This window comes from Caloenas nicobarica, chromosome 14 (assembly GCF_036013445.1).
Source record: "Caloenas nicobarica isolate bCalNic1 chromosome 14, bCalNic1.hap1, whole genome shotgun sequence".
NCBI lineage: Eukaryota > Metazoa > Chordata > Aves > Columbiformes > Columbidae > Caloenas > Caloenas nicobarica.
Genome location: NC_088258.1, coordinates 6064386 through 6091102, shown reverse-complemented (window position 1 = coordinate 6091102; position 26717 = coordinate 6064386). Strand labels below are relative to the sequence as shown.

At 43.0% G+C, this 26717-nt stretch overlaps 1 protein-coding gene and 1 pseudogene across 4 annotated transcripts in view; both read right to left on the bottom strand.

The window, feature by feature from the left end:
* Positions 1-2852: 2852 nt before the first annotated feature.
* Positions 2853-13725, bottom strand: LOC135994461 (cytochrome P450 2W1-like; annotated as a pseudogene).
* An 8807-nt stretch (positions 13726-22532) lies between these two features.
* C14H7orf50 (chromosome 14 C7orf50 homolog) overlaps positions 22533-26717 on the bottom strand; it is a 126713-nt gene continuing 122528 nt past the window's right edge. For all 4 annotated transcript variants that reach the window (XM_065644902.1, XM_065644898.1, XM_065644899.1 and 1 more), the window contains one exon: positions 22533-23833. In XM_065644902.1, coding sequence (XP_065500974.1) covers positions 23651-23833 — 183 coding nt within the window. In that variant the 3' untranslated portion in view covers positions 22533-23650. The remainder of the gene's footprint in view (positions 23834-26717) is intronic.

Genomic DNA, 26717 nt, shown 5'->3' with positions numbered 1-26717 from the left:
CTGTAGCACTCATCTGCCATCATATTCTGCAATCTTATTCCAGTTGATGGATAGCTCAGGCAATACGTCAGCCCTTTATCTGCCTGTGAATTGCCACTGCTCCATATGCATTTTCTTATCATGTGCTTTATCATATTGTTCATTTCCTCCTTCATGGGAACCCAATAAAGTTTTAATCCCATGCCTTCAATATATTTCATACACCTGTCACCCAACTTTGCATTGCACACAAATGCAAATGCCATGAAAGGTAGATCTTAAGCCCTGAGTGACAAATCATATTATTTTACTTACATCTCACAAGTGAGACGTTCTGCATACCCTTATCCCAGTAAAAAACAGCTTAACAGGAGACTCTCCATGTCTGCAGAGTGGTTTCTCCAAGGCAAAGAGCTTTCCCTTTGTGCTCAGCTACGGGCTATGAGTCAGTCCTGGGGGTAGCCTTGGGTTTTCGCTTCTTTATCTTCAACTCTTGCTTGTAGAGGCTGAAGGGAAGGTTGGCACTACAGTTTCACTGATGCTGGTGCTGTCCATCTGCTTAGTGCCTTGGACCCTACACCTCTCACCTCTTGCTCTCCTAAAGCATCACCTGCTGGCAATGTCACTCTTGAGAAGTGGTGGCAGCAGGATGGGGTCTTCTTCAGGGAAGGCAGGGAGAGACAGGTAAAGCAACTGAGGAGAAACCACATATCAACTGGATGAAGGAAGTCTTGGCCTTGCTGAAATAAAAAGACTTTTGCATTTGCCATGGGCTCTTGGGTTCTTGGCTTTGAAGGAGAGAGGTGGATCCCTTCCTATGCGCACAGCAGCCTTCAGAGCCTGCTCCTTTTGGACATCACCTTCTGCACGGGCACCCTGGGGCAGGCAGAGCCGAGCCTGCGGCAGCGCTGGCCACGTACAGAGTCAGCAGACTGTGCAATCCTCGTGCCTCAACAAGAGCCATGAGCTACCAGGTGCAAATATCCAAGGAAAACAGGTTTCTTTGATTCCTTTGGAAAGCGTATCCTACTTGTGCCTGTGTTAGCAGATGGATGGAAGTGATCGCTCCTCAGCATGCTGAATTAGGCTGCTGAATGTATCTTTGGAAAAGAAAGAGCCTGCCTGCCATTTATTTGTACAGCCAAACGATGGCAGAACATTGATTATGACTCAGCTACATATTTATCTAGGAGAAAACATCGGCTCTCAGGGGTGGAAATACCATTTCAGTGGCCATGAGGGTCTTCCCTCTAGCTGCAACACATGTCTGCGCCTTGCAAAACACTGACCTGAATTAAAGGCAAATATCTTGGGGCAGGACAGGTGGCTGGATTTTTAGAGTAAGATCTGAACAAATCCAGCTCACACTGTGTCTGTGGCCCACGCCACATGCAGCTGGCTGGCACCGTGTCCCCTGGCCCAGCGCTGCATGATGCTGGGACCAGGGGCTCCTGCTCTCAGAGGGGCAATGGTCAAGTGCAAGGATTGCAGCAGCCATACAGATACATGCCTTGTATCTGCAGCTCCTCTGCGTGCTGGCCAGAGCAATAAGCATTGTGCAGAATATAATTTCTGTTTTCTTTTCGCCACGAGATGGCACCCCGATCCCTCTGAGTCACAGACAGCCCAGCCGTGTGGTCCTTACTGGGGTTAAAAGCCCTGACAGCCCCAAATTCAGGCTATTTAAGGAGGGCAGAGCTAAGCCTTGAGACTTTATGCACCTCTAGTCGAAGGGCATTCACCTGGGAGAATAGATATTTATCACTAACCTGGAAGAATCAAGTGGTATGCAGGGAACAGGAGAAGTCTCCTCCCCATCGTACAGCAGACAAGGATCTCTCCCAGGGATCAGACGGTTCAAACACTTTGTGGGACAATGGCTCAACCCACCTCCCATTGCTATCCCATCAGCTTCTTCACTCAGCATTTCAGACTGAGGAAGAAGCCAGCTGCTGTAAAAAGAGTCCTGTTGCCCTCACTGATGAGGGGATGTGATGAGGCTCCATCTCTAGTCATCTCAGAGGAGGAGAAGAGATGGGAATGTCAAGAAAAGATGGGGTCCTGACAAATCTCACAGGAAGCTGAAAGGAGAGGAGAGATGGACACGTTCTCTGTCACTTTGCCGGGATGTTCCCAGCTTCTGTGCTGCTTCAGGAAAGAGCACTTAGGAGCCTCTTTGCAATGCTTGCATGCTTGCTTGTTCACATGTGGTACTATGAAAAGAAGTTGTGCTTCGGCATCTGAGCTACCTTTGTAAAAATGTAGAGGGAGGGAGCGCTTTCCCTTGCCTGGGGAGAGCTGTTGTGTCTCACATCAGTGCAGGCGGAGCAGAGCCTGTACTCAGAAAGGGCCAAAGACTCCCAAGGAACGATGCTAAGGTCCCTCAGAGCAAGGGGAACCTAAGAAGTCCAATGTTTGGCATCTGGGATTCAAAATCAGAAGCCTAGAAAGTGTTGGAAGGGCATCCATCAGACACAGAAAGCACAGGTATCTGGGAATAATTCATCCTGTGTGCAGTAGGGAATGGGAAAGGAGCAGGGATTAGACAATGACCAACATTTGTATCTAATATTGCTCTCCAAGCGAAGAAATGATCCACTCTTGAGGAGCATCCTCCCTCAAAAGCTCATAATTAAAATAATTTGCTTATGTTGTGTATTTGATGTGTAAAGTAGTGGCTGTCCTGTCATTTGCCTTCATGCATCTGGCTGAAATTTTCCAGGTAACCTTACCCACCAGCCCTTCTTTTTAGAAAAATATTTGTTCGACAAAGCCTTTACAGGTGAGCAGCACTTATGAATTCACTGCAGAGTACTTCAGTACCCTACATAATAAAAGCAAAACCATAAAGGTGTCTTACTTTGAATCCTGGATTACTTCAGGAGCAGCAGGATGGCCCATTGCAACGGGGTGGCTGTTGTCTCCGTGCCAGCCAGGAGCAGATCAAGAGCCGAGGCCAATATATTTGCATAATGAACAAGTGTATTGCTTTTATTTTGCTCCTTTAGAGAAATAAAAAGAAAAAAACACTGCTGTTAGCATGGAAAGAGAGAACTAAGACAAATAACCTAGTCTTCAGAGACATTACAGTGAGATGCATGTGAATTACAAATGTCAAGATGCTTTGCACTGACATACCGTTACAGCAATGCTTCAGGTTTCAGCAGAAATATTTTAATGCTTGAGATTTTGCCCCCCAAAATTAACTAACTGGACAAATTCACTGATTTACCAACATCACATGACATTCATCTGCTCTGGCCAGTGGTTATCTGATCGACTTGGGATTTCCATCTCCTGCCTGGGCATCCTGAGAAGGTGGAAAACCGATGAGAGGTACAGGATGGCACCTTCCTGAGCCGGGGAGCTGGGATTTGTTGGGGTGCGTGCCAGGCTGCCTGGGAGCTGCAGGAAAGCCCAGGACACCACTGGGACACCAACTTCTCACTTTTCCTTCACTAGGAAGTACCTAACATGTTAAAATAGGAGGATGTTACCCAAAATTTAAATATTTTCATATAGACCATAGTAGAGTATGTTCATTAGACAAGCAACACAGAGCATCTCTGTATAAGATACCGCACTAGGAATGTCATATTGTTAAAATACCTTTTGTTTGAACACCAGTGCATCAGTGTAGCTTGTCAGGTTGTTTTCATTAATACTTTATTTGCTCTCTGTGATGTGCTTCTTTAAGATCATATATGCACCTCTTCTACTTTTTCAGTATTGTTGTGTGAGGTTTGAGGAGAAATCCAAAGAATGGGTAGAAATTTAAAAAACTGGGGGGGGAAGAGAAAAAAATCACAGAAAAAAATTAAATTCACCGATTAACTTGGAAAATTCAAGTATCATAATGGAAAAATCATTTATATGAGGAACCAAATGACGTGATTGGAGTTTCTCTTTTTTGGTAACTAAAATACTTTAATGTATAAAAATGCTTCCTCTTATTAAAAATTCTCTACAGAAATGAATGGAGCCTATCAGACTTGTCTAGACAGAGCCTATAAACAAGAATTTAAAAAAATACAATTAAAGGAAAGTGATAGTAAACTCACGAAACAATGAAATTACATTTTTAAAGAGGTAATAAAGCAAAAAGATAAAGTGTTAGGCATTACACAAAGAAAACTCCAATTGTTTAGCAAGCCAAAATACTTATGTTTTAAAGTTGTTAGATCATCATTTTTAGCTTTCCCATGAATTATAAATCAATTACACTCAGTTCTCAGCATCGTTAAATTTCACAGCACAATAAACAGTTGCATTTTATGTGCAGGGGGGTTACTTACACCATTTATCAATGTTATAAATAAACTGGCTGCAGAATAAGATCCACAAATCTCTTACTATTGCCAACTGGTTATAATTTTTGCTATTTTTTGCAAATAACTAAACCTGCCATAGAGATTAAAAGAAAAGGGATGCTGTACTGTTGTAAATTGTAACTATTGTAAATAGTTCTCGTTCAGGTAATACATTCATCAGCTTTTTTGTTGTTGCTTTTAACAGCTTTTTGAATGACTATTTCATTATTACCTTAAGTAACTAAAACTCTATTCCTTGTGATGGGGGATTAAGTTTAACAGGAGCTCTTGGCTCAGGTGAGAGCCTCTTCGTTGGAATACTCTTTTTATGCAGCTCCATTGAGCAGGCGTCGATTTAACGCCACAACAGGAGGTATGAGAGGTCCGTATATAAAGTATGCAGCTCTGTACTTCGCACTACTACTCTGTAACTTCCCTGGTTTCTTAAACTGTAGCAAGAGACCAAAATACCCAAATACACATGCAATTGTCCCTAAGACAAGAAGTTACTTTTGGGATGTTCACACAATAACTGGAACAAGCTTGGGTATTTTTCTATGCACATGCACAAATAAAGTCATTATTTCAATAGTTTTATCACTGATATGTTTTTAAAGAAACAAACTCTGGGCATGCCCTGCAAGTGGTACCTGATTCCCTCCTGCCTCACTCCAACCAAAGACAGAAGGTTGCCGAGATCCCAGTCCTACATTAGGGTCTCTTTCCTCATGGGAGGCTACAATTCACCATAAACTGTAAAGTTTGCAAAATAATATGACTAAAAATACTAAAGGGCAGAGTCTATAGCACTTCTGTGGATTTCCACTGATGCTCCTGGACACTGTCCACCCTGAGTCCCACCGCTCTGGAAGCCTCAGCTACTGAACCTTCTGGCTGTAGAAGAATTAAGCACATCACTTCTGCTGGCATGGTCACGTCAGCATCTCAACCCAGTGTCACCCCGTGGTGTTGGACCTCCTCCGCAAAAGGATTTTAAAAAGGAGGAAAAACCCGAAACAAAGAATCTTGTCTTTGCCCATGGCAGCGGGTTGGACCAGATGATCTTTAAAGGTTCCCTCCAACAAAAAACATTTTTGATTCCTATGTTTCAGCACCCTAAATATTCTCCAAAACTATCCAGTAATAGTAAGGTGGCTTGACCTACCAACTCCTATGAGATTCTGGAGCATCTCGACACAAAAGGTAACTTACATGCAAGAATACAGAGCCAAGAAGGTGCGTAACTTTATCTATGAGTCTTAGCAGAGTGAGAAACATTGGGTCTTCATAATCCAACCTTCTCCCAAAGAGAAAAGCAAAGGTGACGTTGGTGGGGGCCATATACAAAAATCGTAATTGGAAAGGTCCATCTAGAAATGAGGAAAATCATAACTGCATTGGTAATTTCTGGAGCAACCCAGAGGTTTTCACAGTGGTTTTGTAGAGTAGCATGATGACATTTCCAGCTCACCTTTGAAGGATTTGATCAGCTCAGTGAGAAAGTGAAGCTCCTCAAGCATCCTTTCTTCTCCAAGATGATTCCCCATGCCGAGATCCCACATGGTGGCTATGGTGAACCACGGTGTCATCTTCCAGAGCTCCTGAGAAGAAAAGAACACACCTACAGAGGGGCTGCATGCCTGTTTGCTGAGGCAGCATGGGATTTTCTCAAAAACCCCAAGAAGCACAGCCAGGGAGCCCAGGTATTTTGTAACCTGGAGGAATCTGCTTGCGAGAGGACTGGGGGGCTCTGGGGATGCTGGCTTGGGAAAGCATCACCCCAGGTAGGTTCAGGAGGCAGTATTTTAAACAGTCAGTGCTGTTCACACCAAAGCTTTGGGCTTGGCTTGTTTATAGCTTTGTCTCTTTGCAGCCACGCACAGTAAAGATCTCTGTGCATGGCATTTGTCTCAGGCTGACTTGTTTTTCCTTAGAAAAACAACGCAGCTGTTTCAGAGAGCAAGGCAAGGAGCAGATGACACCTCTCTGTCCCTGTCATGAACAGGACAAACCATTTCACTGAACAACTTGCATTTTAGAGAATGAACAGTGTCCTGTGCAGGGGGACACAGAGGGGTGGCAGGGCAGCACCTTTGCTAACCCATCAGCCACAAAACGTGCTCAGCCAAGGGGGCACGGAGGTGTTTGGGTTCAATGCAGAAGTCCTCCCTTCCCAGGAGGGCTCCTAGGGCTGAACATCGCCTATATCTTCAGAGGCAGCTGGGAAAGTTGCGTAGTGTACCCTTCCTCACACTGGGCCTCACTTTTAAAAGCAAGATTAAAAAAAAAACCAACCAAGCCCACACTCTGTATGCATTATATACATATTAGATCATCAAGTCTTTTCCTTTCAGTCCTGGATTATTCCCTTCATTGTTTTTCAATGTCTACTCTTGGGCAATATATTACTTTTTAACATGCAATTCAGAAACATGCCAAAAATCTGTTTACAGAAGTAATTGTTTGAGGTACAAATAGCCCGTGCTATTGCACTCCCGCCAGTTCTTGCAGCCTTTATCATGAGTCATGCATGATCCACACTTTGTCTGAACTCCCAGTAACTGCAGAAAAGAGATTGCATAAGGACCTCAGCCTTCACGTTGTGAAAAATAATTTCCTTTCCTCTGCACTGAAAAAAAAAACGTAGCCCTGGCCAGTAAGGATGCAGATCAAGACTCTTAAATACTGTTGCAATTGGAACAACACATTTGAGAAACAGCATAGCAAGCGCATCCTTATCTTTTCAGCCTGTGAGTACTGTTCCCATGTTGGATGTGACAGAATATGGGTATAACTGGTCTGTCCACAAACACGTTCGCTGCATTCAGAAGGGCATCCTCTACTGCTTCAAGGCCAGTGAGCACTACCACCTCCTGAAAACCCAAACGGACGGTGAACATGGGGCCATATTTCTCTGAAATCTGGAAGGAAAGAAAAATCAGAGCACAGAAGTCATCAGTGGGAGTGGAATGTCCTGCAGGGGTGGCTGAAGAGTTGCCGTCCCTCCTCCTTCTGTGGCCAGAACGGATGGAGAGATGCCAGAGATAAAGCCCCAAGACACTTAAATGAAAGAGGAATCAAAGCAAATAAATACTGGTCTGCTTAACCCAACAGCTTCCATAAAACTACTGTTTTTCTGAGCTGGTTGGACTCAGGTAAGCCCAGGGGGTTAAAGAGGTAGAAGGTAACAAGATAAATTGGACACCAACGGCAGCACAAAAGCATCACTGAGATCTGCCAGGCAGCTCTCGAGAAACTGGCAACGGGGCAGGCTGTAACGCTGCAGTCCACCTCAAGAGGATGGAAAAGCAGAGGTGTCCTTATTGCTTATCAAAAGTTAAATAAAAGCTTTGCTGCAATTAATGCAAAGAGGTATATAACATCATTCACCAAGGATGGACACATGAAAGCGTAAGAAACCTGGACTCCCATCCATCTCGGGCAGGCCACAGACTGACTGGAGAAGACGTGATCTCAGCTCATAACCCCCGTCCACCCATCCCAAACCCACTCGCGCTACAAAGAACAGCATCTGTGGCAAAAGCAGGAGACCGGGAGTCTGGATACACGCGTTGGCCTCCTTGCTCGGACAATGACTTGCCTGTGTGGTGGTGAGGAGCGCAGGGCTGTGCCCCGGAGCCCAGGTCCGGGTTGGGCTGTGAATGCAGCCCCCCTGCCCACGCCCCCTCCCCCGGGCTGGCTCAGCTCCTGCCCCCTCGCTGGAGTCGTTTTAGGGAGGTCTCTTGGGCTCCGTGCAGAAAGGGAGCAAGCAGAACACGGCGTAGGAACTGTGTCCTCTCACACCGTAAGAATTGCCAAAGGCAAGAGGCAGGGAGATGTCACTCTGACACTAAAAATGCCTTCATGATTCCCAAAGAGAAGGGAAAGGAAGGAATCAGCTTCCTCCCCTTGCACACCCAGCCTGTGCCCTCAGCCTGCCCGGGACAGGTTACTCATTACCTGCTGGGTGAAGCAACTGTGGAAGTGGCAAATCTGGGCAAAGATAACAGCACCTCAGATGGCCCACAAAACCATTTTCACCTAAGAGATTCAAGTTAAAAGTTAAAATGAAAATTAATTTTTATCTAGAAGTAAATGATCTCTCTGAAAAAAAAAAATATCGAAACCTCCCCAGTCAGGGCAGGGTCGTGCCACAAGTCACAGGGGAAATTACAAAATGGAAGCACAGAAAAAAAAACCCTTACACAGAGTGCCCTGGACCAAACCACCCATGGATTTGTAGTTGGGAAAGAAAGTAATTGCTTGGGCTGTGTATAATTATTTGGACAATGAGCCCTCCCAAATCAGCCACTCTTGAACAAAGAGGACTAGAGAGCAGAAACCAAGGTCTCCTTCCCCGCAACTGCCCTTGGACCCAGCAATGGGCAGGTGGGGTTAAAATTCAGACTGTGACAATCACCATTTCTGGATGATCCTACTGCAACTTTGCAAAGCGAGGGGCCTCGGGAACAGCAACGCTGCTCGAGCCCTCCCTGCTCCTGCAGGCATCAGCAGGAGAGAGATCCTGCAAAATCTCAGGACTACATTTATCAGGTGGATAAACCTGTTCCCCAAAGCATCATCTGGCAGTTTTGAGAAACACCATGTCCTTCAGCAGCCTGTAGAGCAGTTGCACACAGTTGGGATGTGCTCTCCAACCCCGCAACAAAGTCCTTGTCACACACGACTGGTGGGCAGCACTAACAAATTCATGTCCCTTCCAGGCATTTGGTGATAGGAAATAATTTCCCTCTAAGAAAGGCCTCAGTCCCAAGCCAGGTTGCCCATTTCTTTGATTCTAGAATATTTTTCAAGGTGAGTACAACGAAATAACCTCGCGGCAGAGGCAAATGCTCCGTCCCCTCCCCAGCACACTTGGCAGCTCCAGTTTGAAGCTGCTTTACCTGATGAGCACTGGGCTGAGACATTTAGTCCCTCGGGGAGGCAGCCTGGCTGAAATTCTGCTCTTGAACCTTTTAACCCTTTTCTGAGGCTTCAGGATTTGGTCTTCATCATCACACTGGGCTCCTCCTTCCCCAGCGTCACTGGCGAACCCAGCTGCAGCACATTTTAAAGCAGGATTTGCCATGGTTTTTTTTAATTCTCCTTCCCTGGCATTCTCATCCCATCTACCCAGCCTCTGATCCTTGAAGCTTCAATCCCAGGTTTTAGCTGGCACTTAATTATGCACAAATGCAACATATTTAAGATAAATACTTTTTCACTTCTCTCTCTTTGCATGGAGATTTCAGCTTCTCCCCCTCCCTTTTCTTTCTTAAAAAAAAATTTTGCTTCCCACCCTGATCTTCTGCCTGGTGGAGCCCACGGGCAGCCCTGCCCTGCCTGCATGGCACTGACCTGCCCAGAAAGCTCCGCACATCCTCGCCTGGGCAGCAAAGGCACGTTGCCATCCCCAGCGCTGCAGGAACAGCCACGTCTGCTGCCCACATCACCCCGGGACGCATCCTCACACCACCGCTGCCTTCCTGGCACCGATGGAGCCCCAGACCAGCCGCTCTTCCAAAGCAAACATGAAATCACGGGCAGGCAAAGCCTCCCACCTCTGCAGTCCCATGTTGCTCCACATCAAACAAAAGCCAACCTTGCCCAAACAAGAAGGTCAGGTCTCCAGGTTGGGTTTTTCAGGTTGCAACCTCGAAAACACCATTCCCTCTCTCCGTGAGTGGGCTTTTCCTTCCCATCCCCATCTCCACGCAGCCCCCTCAAGCAAGCAGCAGAGTGCCCAGGGAGGCTGGTGGGATCGGTGGGGGCTGCAGGACCCTCATGGGGGCGCAGATCCCGGCAGCCCCCGGCGTGGGTGGGCTCGGCAGCACCTTTCCCGCTCCACGGCCGCAGCTTGCAGGTGGCCACAGGAAAAAACTAAACCCTCTTCCATTTATTTTTCTTGCAAGCTGTGTTATAAATGTTACCCCAAACGGCCCTTTGAAGCAGCACGAGCTGCCTCAGACCTTTCTCTTCAGCTCATTAACACGTGCCGACAGCCGTGACAGCCTGGCGCAGCGATGCCGGGGCAGCCCCCAGCAAGCTCTGGCCCAAACCCACCACCCAAACCCCTCTGTGCCTTGCACAGCCAAAATGCTGCTGACCCCGAAACCAGCAAGCACCTTTCAGTCATTAATCCACGCGCAAGATTTGGCTTCCAGGTTGGAGCTGCCTGTCGCAAACTTGTGTCTCGTAACAGAGCCCGGGGGCACCGGCTCTCTCTTGGTTTGGAGAGGTTTGGGGTTTTCTGTTCAGAGCTGAAGGCCAGGCATTTGCCAGAGGAAGGTTAAAGTGATTAAATGGTGTTAAGTGGGATACAAGCTTCTACGGTCCTGTGTAGATTGTCTTTTCAAAGGCCCCATCGTATTTCTTGGTTCCATGGCAGGGATGCTCGCTCTTCTCCAGCAGCAGCACTTCGCCCTTCACTCGAACGTGAAATGCATTCCAGCTAAAGAAATGACATTATCTCTGGTTTATAGAAGAAAATCCAGATGGAAAAGGGAAAAGATTTGTTTAAAGGCCACATGAGACAGTGATAGAAACACAAGCAGAATCAGTTGTCACTAACGGGCATATGAAAAAGGGCAACGCGGTAAACGTGCCCCCAGCAGATAATAAAGTAACTCATTCTATCACGATTTGGGTATTTTATCACCCATGGAGCACTTGAAACAGGGCTTGCAGTTGAAAATTCCAGCCTGTGGTTTTAAACCTGTAGTCTCAGCAGTGGCAATACTGAGGAACAAGCCCATCTCCATTCCAGAGCTGTTTTAAACAAACCCAGACCTCCCCTGGAAGCATTTCAAGGATTTGCAAATTGTGGGTTTTGGAAATGCTAACGTACCACTGCGCTGCATCACGAGTCAAAGGGGCACGCGCTCCTTTTGAGGTTACAGATTAATATTTAATCCAATTAGTAATTTTAAGTTAAAATTTAGCAGCATTACCTGACCAGGTTAACAGCATGGACAGTTATCAACCTGCAGGCAGTGAATTTTGAAGAAGGATTCCAGCACTAGCCAACTTCATCTCCCTCTTGCTAGAGATTCTTCAGGAACCAGACAAAAAATCCTCAGAGGTTTGCTCCATAAACCATCAGCCAGTAAAAGTCTAATTAGGTCAGAGACATATGGTCTTGAACCAGTAAAAAAAAAATTCAATATCGGTGGCTACAGTGTTATTAACTTCACAAAATGTGGATGTATTTCAGAAGCTGCTGGCTGAGCATTGAAAACTGCATCACGTTCAGTCTTCATCAGTGGAAGTTTTGCTCTCCCCCAAGCCAGCAAAAAAGGGAAAAGGCAACAGTTTTGCTAATGAAACCTGCTTTTTTCCTTCTATCATATCAACTACGAGCATGAAGATGATACAAAAGTTCTTTTCTGAACAGGCTTTTCCCAGCCATTAAAATAGTCTAGAGCTCCAAAGCCTTAGTGAAACAGGAGACAATGGGAAGTGAAGCCAGGAGTAGTCAGTACACCTTATGCATTGCAATTTTATAGTTATGAAAATGTAAATCTAGCTGTTGGAATAAAACCTTGTAAGTCATTGCAAAGTATTTGCAAGCATTCTCCCTTTTCTAAAGAGGAGCCCATGTAATTTCGAAAAAATATTGCAAGCAGAAATTCCTAGGTCTTTTTCTCGGCTCTTGACTGACCGCACAACCAAGGCTGAGCACACCTGTGCAGGGTGGGCTGTCGCCCCAGCCCTTGGAACTGGCTCCACGGGCATTTCTGAACAAGCGCAGCTACATCTCATGCCCTACTCGTACAAAGACATGCACAAGAGTGAGACCGGCAGGATTTAGCCCTAATTTGCCGTGTTATGGCCCTATAATGAGCACAGGGAAGTGTCTTTAAAAAGAGACGGCTTTCTAACTGCTTCTTAAAAAAGCCTTTAACACGGACGCTCTTTGGCATGACTCAGGGCTGCATTTCTAAATCCAGTTTCTCCCATGAAGTTTACTCTGGCTGTTTGGTTGGGTTGCATCCACATGCTTTTTTTTTTTTTTTCCTGATCATCAAGCCTGTTTACAGCACAGAGGAACAATATGGGAACAGAAATAAATCTGGGATAAACCCAAAGGAATGAGACCATTAATGGTATTGCCAGCATCTCCGGCTTGACGAGCCAGAGGCCCTGCAGCTGTGCGCTACCTCGGTGAGACTCGGTTCACTACTCCCTTCTGGTTATGGATTTCAAACCTCAGTTGTGTTTGATTTACCCATCATCTGCAAACTTAATACCAAACAGTTAAAATGCCTGCACGTCCTTAAGCTGCCAATTTAATATCTGCGGTACGTTGTAGGAGAGAATATTTTCTAGGATACAAAGGCTGAGGGACTGACTGTCACAACAGTATCACTTTTGGCTTCCTTAAATACAGTAATCAAAGCATTTTGAACAGTAGCCTACAGCTACTGAATACTTTTTTTGTCTCAAAATAGACATGAGCCTCCTCCCACCTTCTGCCATGAGCTTTTTGGTCACACTGAGGTTTTGGTGGTTCAGTCCAGTTTCCTTCGCGATATTCAGGGAGCGCAGCCCATCTGGTTGCTGAGTCTTTGATCCAAGTGCTACCGGCTTATTCTGTGAAGCACAGAGTCAAAAGGACACAAAATGTTAGTGGGGAAGGTTTGAAAAAGGAAATATTTTCTGTATTTGCATTTACATTTTTAATATAGTCGTGTTGTCTAGAGGCCAGATTTAGGGAATGGAAATCAGGAGCCTAGTTTCTATTTTCAGCACAGCCGCTGATTGCTCTGTGTTGCTGGCAAATCTTTTAATCTCTTTCCCTCTGTTTTTCCCTTCTGTAATAAAGGGATGATCAGACGTCCCCAGTTATGCCTTGTGTGGCAGCATCCTCTGATGAAACATGGCAAGGACAAAGTATTAATAACCATTTCATACAGGAAAGCCAAGGGGTCACAGCTATTTAAGCACAGTTTAGCTATTCAGTCCTCCTTTATGCATGCACTATGCCTTGATGGTAAGGGAAGTTATATATTAGTATGGAATGGAAAAGTAGGCCCTTCAGGGCACAAAAATAACCATATCCAGAGCACTGCTGAATAAATACAATATCAAGATGAAATCACTCCAAATACCGAACAAATTGAAAGGCAAGGAGATATTAAAGAGGAAAAACAAAGTCATCCAGCCATCCTCCCAGCTGGCATCTGACCGGCCTCAGCACGACAGCGTGGACGTGAAGTACCAAGAGGGCATGTTAAAAGTGGTCCCATAATAGTTAAGTGTTCCCAGTCCTCCATTTCTTTACCCCTCTGGCATCTTCCTGAGGAGATGTCAAGGAGGTGGGTAAAGGACTGAGCTCCCTAATCGTGATATAGCAAAGCATGTGCTCAATCTCACGTGGAATTGACCCTGTAGATGATCCCGTCAGCCCATGCCTGCATCCTCCTGGGATCCTCATTGCCACTTGTCCTTTCCTCCCACAAAACTACCCCGGGGCTCCTTCCATGCCCCGCCAGGTACCAAACTCCCTTTCTGGCCTGCTCTGCAAAGCCGCTGCTGTTCGCATCCCTGCGCGTTGGTCACAGCTGCGCTACGGTTACCTGGGATCTGCTGGATCCTCTCAGCCCCCAGCCTGCTGCACCCCTGGCCAGATGTTACCCCCTCCTCCCACCCACTGTCCCTGTCACTTGTGTGAACACTCTCTCTCATATGAATGATCTCTGACACTGCTGTCAGGACCAGGAGACGAGCAAAGCCCCGCTGCTCCTATCATCTAAGCCACCTTTGCTCATTTTATTTACATGAGCAGCTGCACTGGCAGATTTGGGGGAGGATTTGGGGGATTCTTGGAGATGAGCGGTGTGCAGCAGAGATCTCTCCACTGGACCACTGCAGCCACAGGAGGGTGTGTCTTTAAAACCTTGAGCCTCCTCCTGTCTATTCCTTCAGTCCAGTTATTAAAATAATTTCAAATAATTCAGCATTGCATGACGTTGTGCAACAGTCAAGCTGCTTATCCTTTGCAGAGCCTCTTGGATCATGCTGAAATAATGTACATATGCTTTTGGGGCAGAGACCAGCATTTATTTTAAGAGGTGCTTTAGGATCAAGACAGTCACCACTAGCTCGTCGCACTGACTGTTGAGGCTTATTGGACCACAAGTGACCTTTCAGATTCTTAAGACTTGGATTAGGAAGGGCTTTATATACTAAGCCTAATGACTTGAATTATAGCCTTAGCATGCTGACAATCAGGAACAGGACTATAAGCATTTTACTTTCTTCTATCCACAAAACAGCTTGGGCCGGATTTTGAATCCATTTCAAGGGTATGTCAAGCTGGTGCCCACCATAATCATCTAGTTGAGTTGCAAGAAAGATAAGATGGCCGAGGTAAAGGTCATGTCTGAGGGAAATTGCAAGATTATCTAGATAAGCCAGCTGAGGCATCTGTCTGCCTTCCTCCAAGACAATTATTTTATCATTTTCAAATATTAAAAAAATCACTCTGAAATGCTACAGCACATTTTAATCCATGGGGCTGCAGCAGCAGGACATGGTATTTTGTCATTTTCAAACCTCTGCAGCAAGAAGTTTCATGGGACAGATAATTATCTTCCTGTAACTGGCTGAACTGGAAATACCTTTCAGTTCCCAGAAAAAAAACAACAACAAAACCAAAAAACAAGTATCAGCAGCTTATATGGCACCTGATATCAAGGCGTGCGCGCTGTAGTTGCCATTTTCAATCAGCATTTACACAGTTCAACGTTACAGTGAAATTTGCTTCCTGTCTAATATGTCTGAAGCTTCTGTTCTCCATTACCTGCGTTCAGCCGCCCTTTGCCAGGACCGAGGCTGGAGTCCACCGAGCATCCTCTGAAACATTCCTGCAGACAATTCAAACCACCAGTGGCTTGCAGCCATAGAGCAGGTCAAAAGTTTAATTTGACCATTAAAGCAATTTTATGAGGGATACAAGACCCACAGCCACAGCAATGATGCAAATAAAGGTTGACTGATCCATTCTGCTGGCTGAAATGCCGTTCTTTTAATGAGGAAGGGGAACACGGGCACAAGCAGAGCAGAAAAGCAGGCGAGACGTGCTGTTTGCAGAGGACGGCGTTTGTCACATTCCCTTCGTTCTTCTCGTGGAGCAGGAACCATCTGTAACACCCTGTAGGGAACAGCACAAACCCAGACTCACCTGCCACGTTTTCATCTTCTACTGGGACCCCTCAAAAAAAAAACCCAAACAAAAGGGATCTCAGACACTCTGTCTGCTCTGCGTTAACGGGGTAATTCAACAAGAGTCAGTATTTTCTCATTAAACAATGTCAAAGATGTACTCTTGATCTCTCTGCGGTCAGTTTTTTTCCTCCCTTTGTCCGAAGACAGCTGAAATAATAAAAAAAGGATTTAGAAAACAAAGGGGGAACCCCTTTTTTAAATAAAAAGAAAAGCCCACGATGAATATTTTCTAGGACTGAACCAATCTCTGGAAATAATTGTAAAGTTCACTGTAGTTTTCCTTCCACATACTGTGCACATACAGTTGGCAGTCTTGGCTGTTCAAAAGAAAAGTAATATAATATGATATAATAAAGTGCAGAGAGCTATTTCATGCCATATTGCTGCACAGGTGATAATTTTGGATGAGTTTTATTTAAATATCAGAGACTCAGAATGTAAACAGCTAAACCTGGCCTATTTTGAAATGAGTGAACTTCTGCATTTCCTAAGTTTGAAGAGCTGTTTTTTTGCCAATTCAGTCAGCTGAACTTCTCCATGTATCAGTTCAAGTGCGTTATAATCTGCTTGTACAGGAAGGAAAGAAGGATGCTGGTGCAATATTCATAATGTAGCCGTCTGTTCACTGCAGATTTTCCATCTCTGAGATTAAAAATCATATTAAATGCACTGGAAATTAAATTATCTAAAAGTTTTTCTTCTTTTTGACAGCAAAAATATCTGACAACAGACTGAATTCTGATGGAGGTGTGTGCCCTATACAAACTGTACGAGGAGATCATCATTTCTAAGAGCAGCATTTCACCGTGACTGTTCCCTCACCCCGTTTACCCTTCAAACCGCTGCAGCAAACTGTACAAAGGGTGGGGTGGTCTCATTAGCAACTCAGTAATTTGGCCATAAGTGTTCATTAAATGAAGGGACAGCCTAGAGGACAATCCTCCTGAAGGCAACACTGTCCAGAAGCCTGAATCGAGGAGTAAGAGAAGGTAAATGTAGAGGTGATGCTGGAAAGCACCAACATGTATTACACCACCCAAACAAAAGGCAGATGCTCACAAGCGTTACCAGAGCACTGACGGCCTTTTGTCTGAAGGTTTCTTTTTAGTCATCTAAGGCAGTTTTAAAATGCTTTAATAACCTCTGGCATCTCCCTTGGTTTCTGCAAGGCACACACAATCTGCAATGAAGCTCAGACTGGCATCATCTCTTCCAAACAAAAGCACGTTATATGTTCAGATGTAAGGTCGGAATTTGCTGGATGGGACATCTCAGGGAAGAGCTGATGGAGATGGAAATCCAGAGCCATCTTGAAGGGAACTGGGGTGAATTTTAAGGATAATTCAGTTCTTATGACTATGATATATCACGACTTTTAAATCCGCAATGCCTTCTGCTATCCTAGCTGAAGTGGCAAGCACCAGAAAGCACTTTTTCACAAAAAGATGGATAGTGGAGGCAGCTTGTTGAGTGCTCAGAGATTATGTGAGTAGAGCTGAAGACCTAGAAGGGAAGCATGAGGACCATCTGCTGATGAATGCTCCTGCTTACAACAGGCACTGGGAGCTTCCAAAAAATTTTGTTAAGGGTTACCAAGTAACAGCTGTACTGACCTGAAAGGCATCATAGCCTACGAAGAGATGACAGGTACAGGCAGAGCTGTGCAGTCAAACTGGAAATAAGTGTTGCCTTTGACAGTTCTCAAAGCTGCCACTTAAACAGGAGAATTTGGCTTGGACACGGGCTGCAGATTCATCACTGGCAGCATTGCATGTTGAGCATGATCAGAAGGAGAAGAAGGTAATTTGTAGGACTCAAAGGAAAACTTGAGCGTTACAATCATTTGAGATTAATTCTTTAACAGAAACCAAAGCAGGTGTTTCGTTCCTGGAAGTGACCTGCAGGAAGGTGAGGTAGGGTGAAAATAGATCGCATTTCTGGGTTGAGTTTCAAGTCCATCCACAATTACTTCAACAGCTTCTCCATTATCTGTGTTATTACAATAAGCAGCAATGTGGCCAATGGACTGCAGCATCCAGAGGGTCTGCAGGCTGCTCTGAATACGCAGATATGCTATATTTATGTTACAGTAACACAATCATCACAAAAAGGGACTAGAAGTCCTTCCTGGGGCTGAGATGTCACCAGTGCAGTGAACTGGTTTGACGCTGCTGCTCAACGGGCTCAGACACTGGAATTTCACCCAGATCTCACCTGCCTAACGCCAGCAGTTTGTACATGGGGCTACTACAACCAGCCCTGGTATCTTCAGCTGTTTTGGCCCTAAGCACTAACCACAAGTAAGAGTTCAGAGAAGCTCCGTATTTATTCTTGTCGGCATGTCATAGTGCCCCATTGAACAAGGACAAAAGACTTCCTTATGTAATAGGGATACTATTTGTTATTTTTAACCTTATGGCAGCCAGGATTTGTGCCAGGTGGCATTTTGCCTTAACCAGGCAACATCAGGAGGTTACATTCCCGGCTGTCATCCTTGCCCTTGGGTATGTTTGATGCCCATACATGGTTTCTTGGCTGTCTGTCCTCGTGTCTATCTGCCAGCAAATATTTGTGACAGCTCACGGAAATACCAGTCTAATTTAACAAGGTAAATCAGGGTGTTGGTCAGTCCTTTCCAAGATCCTGCAAGAGCTTCTACTTCTAACAAAGTTAACTGTCTTTGTGAAATCTATTTACACGTATCTGTGCTACCAGAGAAACACTATTGCTGTAGCTTAAGCTTTCGATATGCCCAAATAGCTTTAAAACAGTTTGCTCGGTCAAATTAAGTCCACAGAAAATAGACAAACAAAATGGTTGCAACCCTCTGCAGCCCCAGACGGAAGGCGCTAAGCTGTGGGCTGAGCATCCCGAGCAGCTGAGGTCCGGCAACCCCACGGACAAACACTGCTCTCGCTTGGCAAATTCCATAAGCAACATCATTGTACCAGATTCAGGCAATTTCATGGAGCTTAAGAAAGCCTGGCTGATACAAAGGGTGCTACCAAAGCCTGTTGTAGCTTTAGAGCAGTACAGGGAAACACGGTGTCAACATCCTTCTTTGGGTCCAAAGGAGCTCACCAGCAAAGGATGATTTTCACAGTGCTGTACCTGGGTCTCACTATTTATAAGCAAATGAGAGTGACAGATCCTGTGTCCCATGGCTGACAATTTTATAAAATACAAGTGGGTCCATGAGGAGAGTACGTGTAAGCTGTCACAGCAAAAGGCTGCATGATATTTCAATTAGCAGCAAACCTTTTAAAAAATCTGAATAACTAAAGCTAATAGGAAATGTAATTCCACCTTCCTATGAACGGAAGGGTATCTGGTCACATTTAACTGTGTGCTCACATAATTTAGGGGCTTTTGCTTGTTTGCCTCTAACACAATCCCCCTTCATTCAGTCTCCAGGCTGGAGGCACAGAGGTAGAATTTTAATTCTTCTGGCCATTTATACACACGTGGCTTTTCTTGACCTTTAAGTATTTGATTTTGAAACCTATTTAACTTTTTGACGTAGGTGTTTTTGTGGGTTTTGTTGGGGAATGCCAAAAATTTTCTGCACGTAGGGGGAAAAAAAAATCAGTGAGAGCAACTGCATGACTGTTCTTCTGTTTTTAACCGAAGGGCCCTCCCTCTGTGTCTGTAACACCAGTTAAACTTTCTTAGTAGCACAAGCTTCTTATTCAGCTTTGTTTTGACAAAGAAAGATAAACCACTGTTTTGCTTTGCCCTTCCCCCACCATTTACTCATTAGTTTTGTTTAGTTGGTATTCCCTGCTCCTGGTAGGGAAAAACAAAACCAAACCAAAAACATATTTTAAAAAAACCATTTTTGACCATATTAAGTTGTTGACTATGTATGTTCTTATGAAGAATTTAAAATAGAACGTAATTATAAATCACTGCTAAAATGAGCTTGTTCTGCAAAGGCAAGGACATTTAATTGTGTCCTTGTATGACTGGAATCACTGTAAACAACTAATATTCTTATTTGCAGGGACAGAAATAACCAGCTCATTCAGCTGTACAGAAAGGGAGACATAAAAGGAAAGCAAAGGCTAAACCAGAATAAACCCACTGGAAAGTTTTATGTCAACAAAACTGGATTTAAATTAAGTAACATCAATTCAGTATTTTGACTGCAAATGAATCAGAACATTAAAACACGTTTAAAAGGGAATATTTGTGATGAAACATCAATGACCAGTTTCTATACCAAATGAACAGGAAAGTTCCTACTTATTTCTTCTGTGCAGGATCAAATCCACACAGCAAAGGTATTTCTCTGGCTGTAGTACTACTTTGTAGACCTAAATTTTGAGAACAAGAATAGCAGCAGAACGGCAAGGAAAACACTGAATAACCGACTTATCAGTTATACACAACATAATGACATAATTAGAGGTTGAATCACACTACATATGCGTGAAGGAGTAAAATTAAAATTACACAGACAATTTCCATTCTTATGCTTTCTAATTTTCAAAGTGCTTGATTTTGCAACTTAAATCTCTTTTATGATTTTTTTTTTTTCTGACACTGATTTGCAGAAATGTGAGTAGATTTTAACATTCATTACTTGGCCTTAGTGGCAGAATTTTAAAAAAAACATCCCCAAGCTCAAACCAAAGAAGTGTATTTCTAAGCTATTTGAAATTATGGGAGATGAGTCAGGAGTCACCCTGCTTTAAAATCAACAGAAACACAGCAGCGCTATTCTCCAGTGAGAGGAAATAAGGAAATAAACTACACATTCAGTAACTGCCACACACCCTTTCCAAATAAGAACGGAGAATTCACTTACTCAGTAATTTTACAACAGTGATAACAAATTAAAATTGTGGGCAGACAGTGGAGAACCAAGAAGATACACAATCCATAGCAAGGATCAGCCAAATTAAAAGGAACTTTTTACATTGTCAAATTTTGAGTAATTAGTACTTCCATTAGAGGCAGAGTTCCAGCTTTAAGCAATTCTAAGTAATTAACATTCCTTTACTTTGCCCAGAAGTCCTGACTTCAGCATTCTCTTAGGATATGAATTCTTCTAGCCAGAGCTACACAATACAGATTAACTCAACTAGAAGACAATTAGAGTAGGCAGACAAAGATGTAATTTGTCAGTCTATACACACTGTTACTTCCAGCCTTGGATGCAGTTTTTATTAACACAGTAGAGTGATTTAAATGGATGCACAGATACGACTTTGTCCTATCTGTATCCATTTGTTTGCCTAAGCTACAAGCGATGCTGAGATTTAAAAATTCTATGTGACCAAACGACAAAGTGAACAAAGTGCCTCAATATGTTTTCCTGTACAGCTTTGACCAGCTACAGGAATTCAATAACTGATTATACGTTCCATAATTTAAAATACATCATTTAAAATACATGATGGAGGAAATCTTGCTATACTTATTCATCACGCAATGCAAATCTCTAGATTGAAACCCCGAGCTGAGCAGGAAGCAGAAGCTGGCCTGGTGGCCAGCATATGGAAAAGACCGAATTTGACTGCCAGAGATGCTACTGCATTTGCACGCTGTGTTGGGTAAGCTGTCTGGGTCTTCACAATCTTGTCTTTAAAATGGGCCTAGCAACACGTGTCTCTCAAAAATGTGTGTGTTTTTGCATTTCATGGGCAACTGAAGATGACTTGCTTGCCAACCAGCTGAAGATTCTTTAAGAAAAGGGGCAAAGTAAAAAAGCAAAATGCAATTAAGTGTCCTTTCCTATTTGCACTATGACATCAAGTGTAACACAACACTTAAAATATTTCCTATTGAGCTTTGAAAACCGAGACATATACAGTACCAATACCAAAGAAGTTTTACAAGACTTTTACCCAATTTCCAGACGCCACTGACAACGTCACACACCAAGGGACACATGGCAGAAAACATCATACTTTGCTTTCGCTACCAAACACAACCACAGCAACAATTACCTTACTTTTTAGCTTCTGAATTTTCCATAACTGCAAGAAGCGGAGGCCAAAGCCCGATGTCCTTCACCCAGCAATCGGCGGCGCTGAAGGGAGAGCTGGAGCTGCAGCTTTGGAAGAGGAGCGCGGAGCAGGACCTCACTCGCAGGCGTGTGTTACTGCACTGGTGAGAGGCTCCAAATGTCATTGTTCACATGGACTCCAGATTGGCAGGCCTTATGTGCTTTTAATATTAATGGATATAAAAAGAAATACGACATTCTTGATCTACAAAGTCTCCCTTCTCACAGATTTGTCAAGATTTGCACGTGGTCAGAAGCAAGGTCCAAGAAAGGCAAATCTTGCCAAATCTGTTGAAATCATAAAAGGTTCATGTCTTTTGGCCTGGACCTTACCTTGATGATCTTTTTTACAAGTCTCTTCCAAAATATGGTTGCAATGTGCTCATGCTTTTAAGCTACAAGCTATACTAAATGCACAATGAGGACCCACATTTTTGTGTGATAGAAGTCAAAAGTGGCGATTTTCAAATATCTTGAGAGAGAACACAATTTCTTCTCTGACACCTAAAATGCAATCATAAAGTCACAAAAAAACGCCGAAAATAAAACATTGAAAACTTCACCCCTGAGAAATTACTGTTTTTCCTGATGGAAAGAAAAAAGTATCAGCTTCTGCTCAGAGTGACAGTAGTTCTTCCCAGCTGCATATTCTCAGACATAAAATATAAGATTCAATGATCTCATATGAGTTCACTAAATGTCGGTATCACTTCTTTGGGCCTCAGAAAGGCTCTGACACTGGATGCATCCTCTGCAGCCCTCACCCAACCGTCGCTCCATGGTGAGGAACCATCAGCAGCTCAATGGAGAGACCAGCCATGGCTACTCAATTCTGCTCACCGTTGGGTTAAACTCCAGCACAGGAGCAGCGCATGCTGGTCTCTAGTCTTTTTTTTGGCTGAAAACATCATCTTGAAGAAGTCAGAAAGCATAAGTTATTTGTTACTAGTAATATATTTCATACTTGTAAAGATTTGTGGTAATCCATGGCTGTGAAGGCTGTCAAATCCACTCAAATGCTTCTTATTGAAAAATTAGGCCCGCATATCCAGAGATCCTCCCTCCTTCACCCATCCAAATTAAAGCCGTAATTCCCAAAGATGGCCACTCTTCTAAAACACTACACATTTCATATACTTGTTATTAATAAAGTATGAACAATGTTTGCAGAAACATTAAAGAATCAGGTCAAGAACGCTATCTGAATACAAGTGTCATTAAATAAGCCAATCATCCGACTTTTGAGTAATTAATGTCCTTGGTTTTTACTTGAAAGACTCGTTTTCAGCACGTTCACAGGAGACAAATGTCCCACGTCAAAGTGAACGAACACAAATTAACTCTTTTGTATGCCAATTACAAGAGAAAGATGAAAATGCAATATTGGCAGGCTAGATCCAAAATGTCACAGCTCAGCACGTCTTGCAGGGTAAGTTTAGCCATAATGAGATGATTTCACTACATATAGTCAAAGGATTTGATCTGTTCCCATCTGTGCATTATCTGAACATCTAAACAATTGCCATAACGCATTTGAAAACTTTAAAATATGAAAGGAAACCTAACAAAGCTGATGGTATCTCCAGATCGCCATGTGAAGTACTAATAAGCAACTGAGTTATACAATCCGTGTTCAACAGACTGAAAATGATCTTTCCCAAATCCAAGTGGCAGACTTCTGAAGCTGAAAGTGATAGATTACAGCTGGCTGAGCACGCACTGTACTGTACGCTCATTTTAAAAGCTGCCATTGTAAAAGACCCTCCAAGGCTTTTTGTTGGTTCCTCTGCTCTTCTTATTAAGAACTGCAAAGCTCCTCTTATTTAACAGTAATTACAGGGGGAGGTGGAGAAAAACTAATGAGGAAGAGAGGTTTATTTTTCTAAAGATATGCAGTAAGGTTACTTTTAATAGCATGTCTATGGACCAAATAGGTTATTTTTATTTCATCACCTCAAAACATGATAAATATTTGCAATTGGAAAAAAAATTAGGAGTATAAAGTTTGAAAATTTAGTATAAGGATTCTTATTATAAAATGTCTTTACAACTGATTTATAGTCTCTGTATACAACATCCTATCTTTCTCTCCAGCAACCATCAAGACACAAAAACACTCTCAGGACAGCAGTTGCAGAACTTGTCGTATGCGCTCGCACTTCTCCAACAGGTTTGGGTCTTCTGCATCGGAACCATCAAATTCCTTCATAAAAGCTTCAGCTTTCTGCACAGTTAGGTCTCGTGCGCTGCCTTGAAGCCCTTGCAGGTAATCCAGCAAAATGGTGAAATACTTGTCTGGAACCTTTAAAGCAAAAAAACAAGGAAGGGAAAAAAAAAAAAACCCTGCTTTATTTTCTTCTGTCTCAATACTCATTCGCAATCATGTCAAGCCATCACCTGGAAGATAATTAGGAGAACTGCATGGGCTTTTGCGTTTGCCAATGCCCACCTCCGAGTCAAAGTGTTTCTTGCCAAGGTTCCAGCTGCCGGAGGGATGGACCATGGTGAGAAGACTGTCATGTGCTCAGATGGGCAAAGCATCTGAGAGGAAATTCTAAGCAGATGTGGAAATGCTGATCAGCAAATGCAAACACTCCCTGACAGTGAGCTCAAGGCTGTGAGGGTTGTTGGAAGAAAAATAAAATTTAAAAAAACCCCCCAAAACCAAAACACACTAGCCAAACCCTACTTTTGGAAACGTGTATGCAAACCTTACGAAATTCAGTGAGAATTGCATGCACATGTCTGAGGAAAGAATTTTTCTGGAATTACCCTCTCCCCTACCCAAAATTATTTGTTTCCTAAGATGAGATACCACCCACCATCAAGCATTTGACAGAATGCTTGTACAAAGGAATAGAATTTAATTTGAAAAATAAAATGAATTCAGACATATGGAAATAATTTTTAGATCATGCTGACTAAAACTGATAGGCTCTACTAACATGTCTAATGTTAAAAGCAGTTTAGTCAGCTACAGTTGCATTACTCCAGTTTCACTCCCTTTCTAATTAACTAGTCATAGGTTAAATTTTAGCTTATCTAGTACTACATACCATTTAAATGATCGTTACATAAATAATCTTGGCAATAACCTAGCAAAGACTTTTGAATGATTTATTCAGTATTTCAAGCAAATGTACTTTCAAAAGTATCAGGTGAACAGATCTACGCTGAGCATATCTTAACTTTATTGTGTATCTGTGGAACAGGCTTCAGCCAATAGAGAATATTTTTGCTGTAAATCACGAGATGTTAAAATGACCTAATCCTGCAAATATTTTCCCCCGTGTTTAACTTCACACATATAACTCTAAAAGGCATACTCGACATGAGTCAAGTTAAACACATACGTAAGTATTTAAAGGATTCGAGACTAATTATTCAAGGGCCATTTCAATTCTGCAAAGTATCAACATTTCAGAGAAGGCAGAGCTTCAACAGATACTTAATTTACAACTTATTTTTCCATCGACATTTGGCAGCATAACTTTGATCACTAAAACTTCTATCACACCAACAGAAGAGGAAGAAAGAATATTCCAACACTGCCTTCATCAATCAGGGATATTACAAAGTAATAAATCAATACTAACATCTGCATTCAGCCTCAGAACTTATGTATTATGGAAAACCTTCTAATTCTTCACACTAACACTCTTCCATTAAAGAAACAATACAGATTAAAAAAAAAATATTAATTTTACAGTGAAATGGATAATATATTAAGTGTTGCTATAATACATGAATTAAACACATTTAAACATAGTTAAAAATGTGTCTAATTTTTGAATTTTTTTTACTCACAATAAACTGGTACTAATAAAAGACAAAAACCACTCAGACACAAACCTTTCCAGCATGATAGTGATCCTTTAAAGCAGATGCACAGTATCAGTTTTTTAAAGTTGAGCCATATTTCTGCGTTTCAAACCTTAGCCAAATTATCTACATAATTTATACCTCTTATTCTCAGACCTGACGGTATAGTCATACCTCACTCTGTATTTAAGCAAAGTGCTGGAAGGGGCAATGAAAAGCCTATTCTAAACTTAGAAATATTAAGTGCGCAGACAGACACGGGGCTGCCTGAAGCCTAGAAAACATATAGCACTTGGCCCTGAGGATAAGTGCTCAAGTGTTCAAAAAGTCTGACTTTTTTTCTTTACCACAGCTATTGGGTTTATTTCAACAAGTGCTTACAACACAGTACCACATAGGCAAGATAATATCATATTTCCTCCTAACTTACACATACAACAGAGCCATAGCAAGGACTGGGACACAGAAAGTGCCAGCAAAAAGTTAATTAGATCCGAATTTTAATTCTTCAAATACAGTAGTACAAGAGCTGAAATTTCAGGGACTCTTGGCGAGGTTTTACAAGAAGGAACACAATCCTCCTTCTAAGATCAATTTTTGGGCTGACTTGAAATATCAAGATATCAAGATCTCCCACCACAAGTCTGCAAAGTGGAAGTGATGCTTATGGGATTTTATTATGATGCTTTTGTTAAACCGTTTTGACCTTTTCTTGTTTCTTTTCCTCCCTCACACACACTAACCTTGCCCCTGTTCTAACCAGCTAATGTGCGCTGGAGCTGACTAATACAGAGATATCCCAAAAGTGAAATAATTACCGTCATGGGGAAACACTAAAAAATAGCGGCAGGAAAAGAACAGTTATCACTTTCAAATTCTACTATGTAATCTCAGGTGTTTTCAGACTTTTTAGACTTGCAGATGCCCACAAATTTTGCAAAGCAAATGCAGATACCTGCACAGAGAACTTCAGTTTGCTGCCCTCAAGCTCATTTTTCTCAGTTACCTTCCGAGGAAGCTGCTGAAATCCCTCCAGGGCCCTGCAGCCCAGAAGCTGAAGACAGCTGATAGAGCTACTTACTAAAAATGTTGTGCCAGATGACAAAGATCAACAAATTATTTCGTGTTTATTTTATACTGGATGCTAAAGAAGTATATACACTGTAGGTACGCAGGCTTGGAAGCTGTCAGCCAACCAACGGATGGATTTTAAAGGGACTTAAAAAAACCCCTCGTGTTGCAAAAGACTTCAAAACCTCGACTTATATCTTGCAGAAAGAAGCCAATCAGTCCAGGAAACTCAATTCGCTCTGTTGCGTGGCTTTGCAGTAGGTGACACCATGAGATCAAAGATGTGGCTTAGG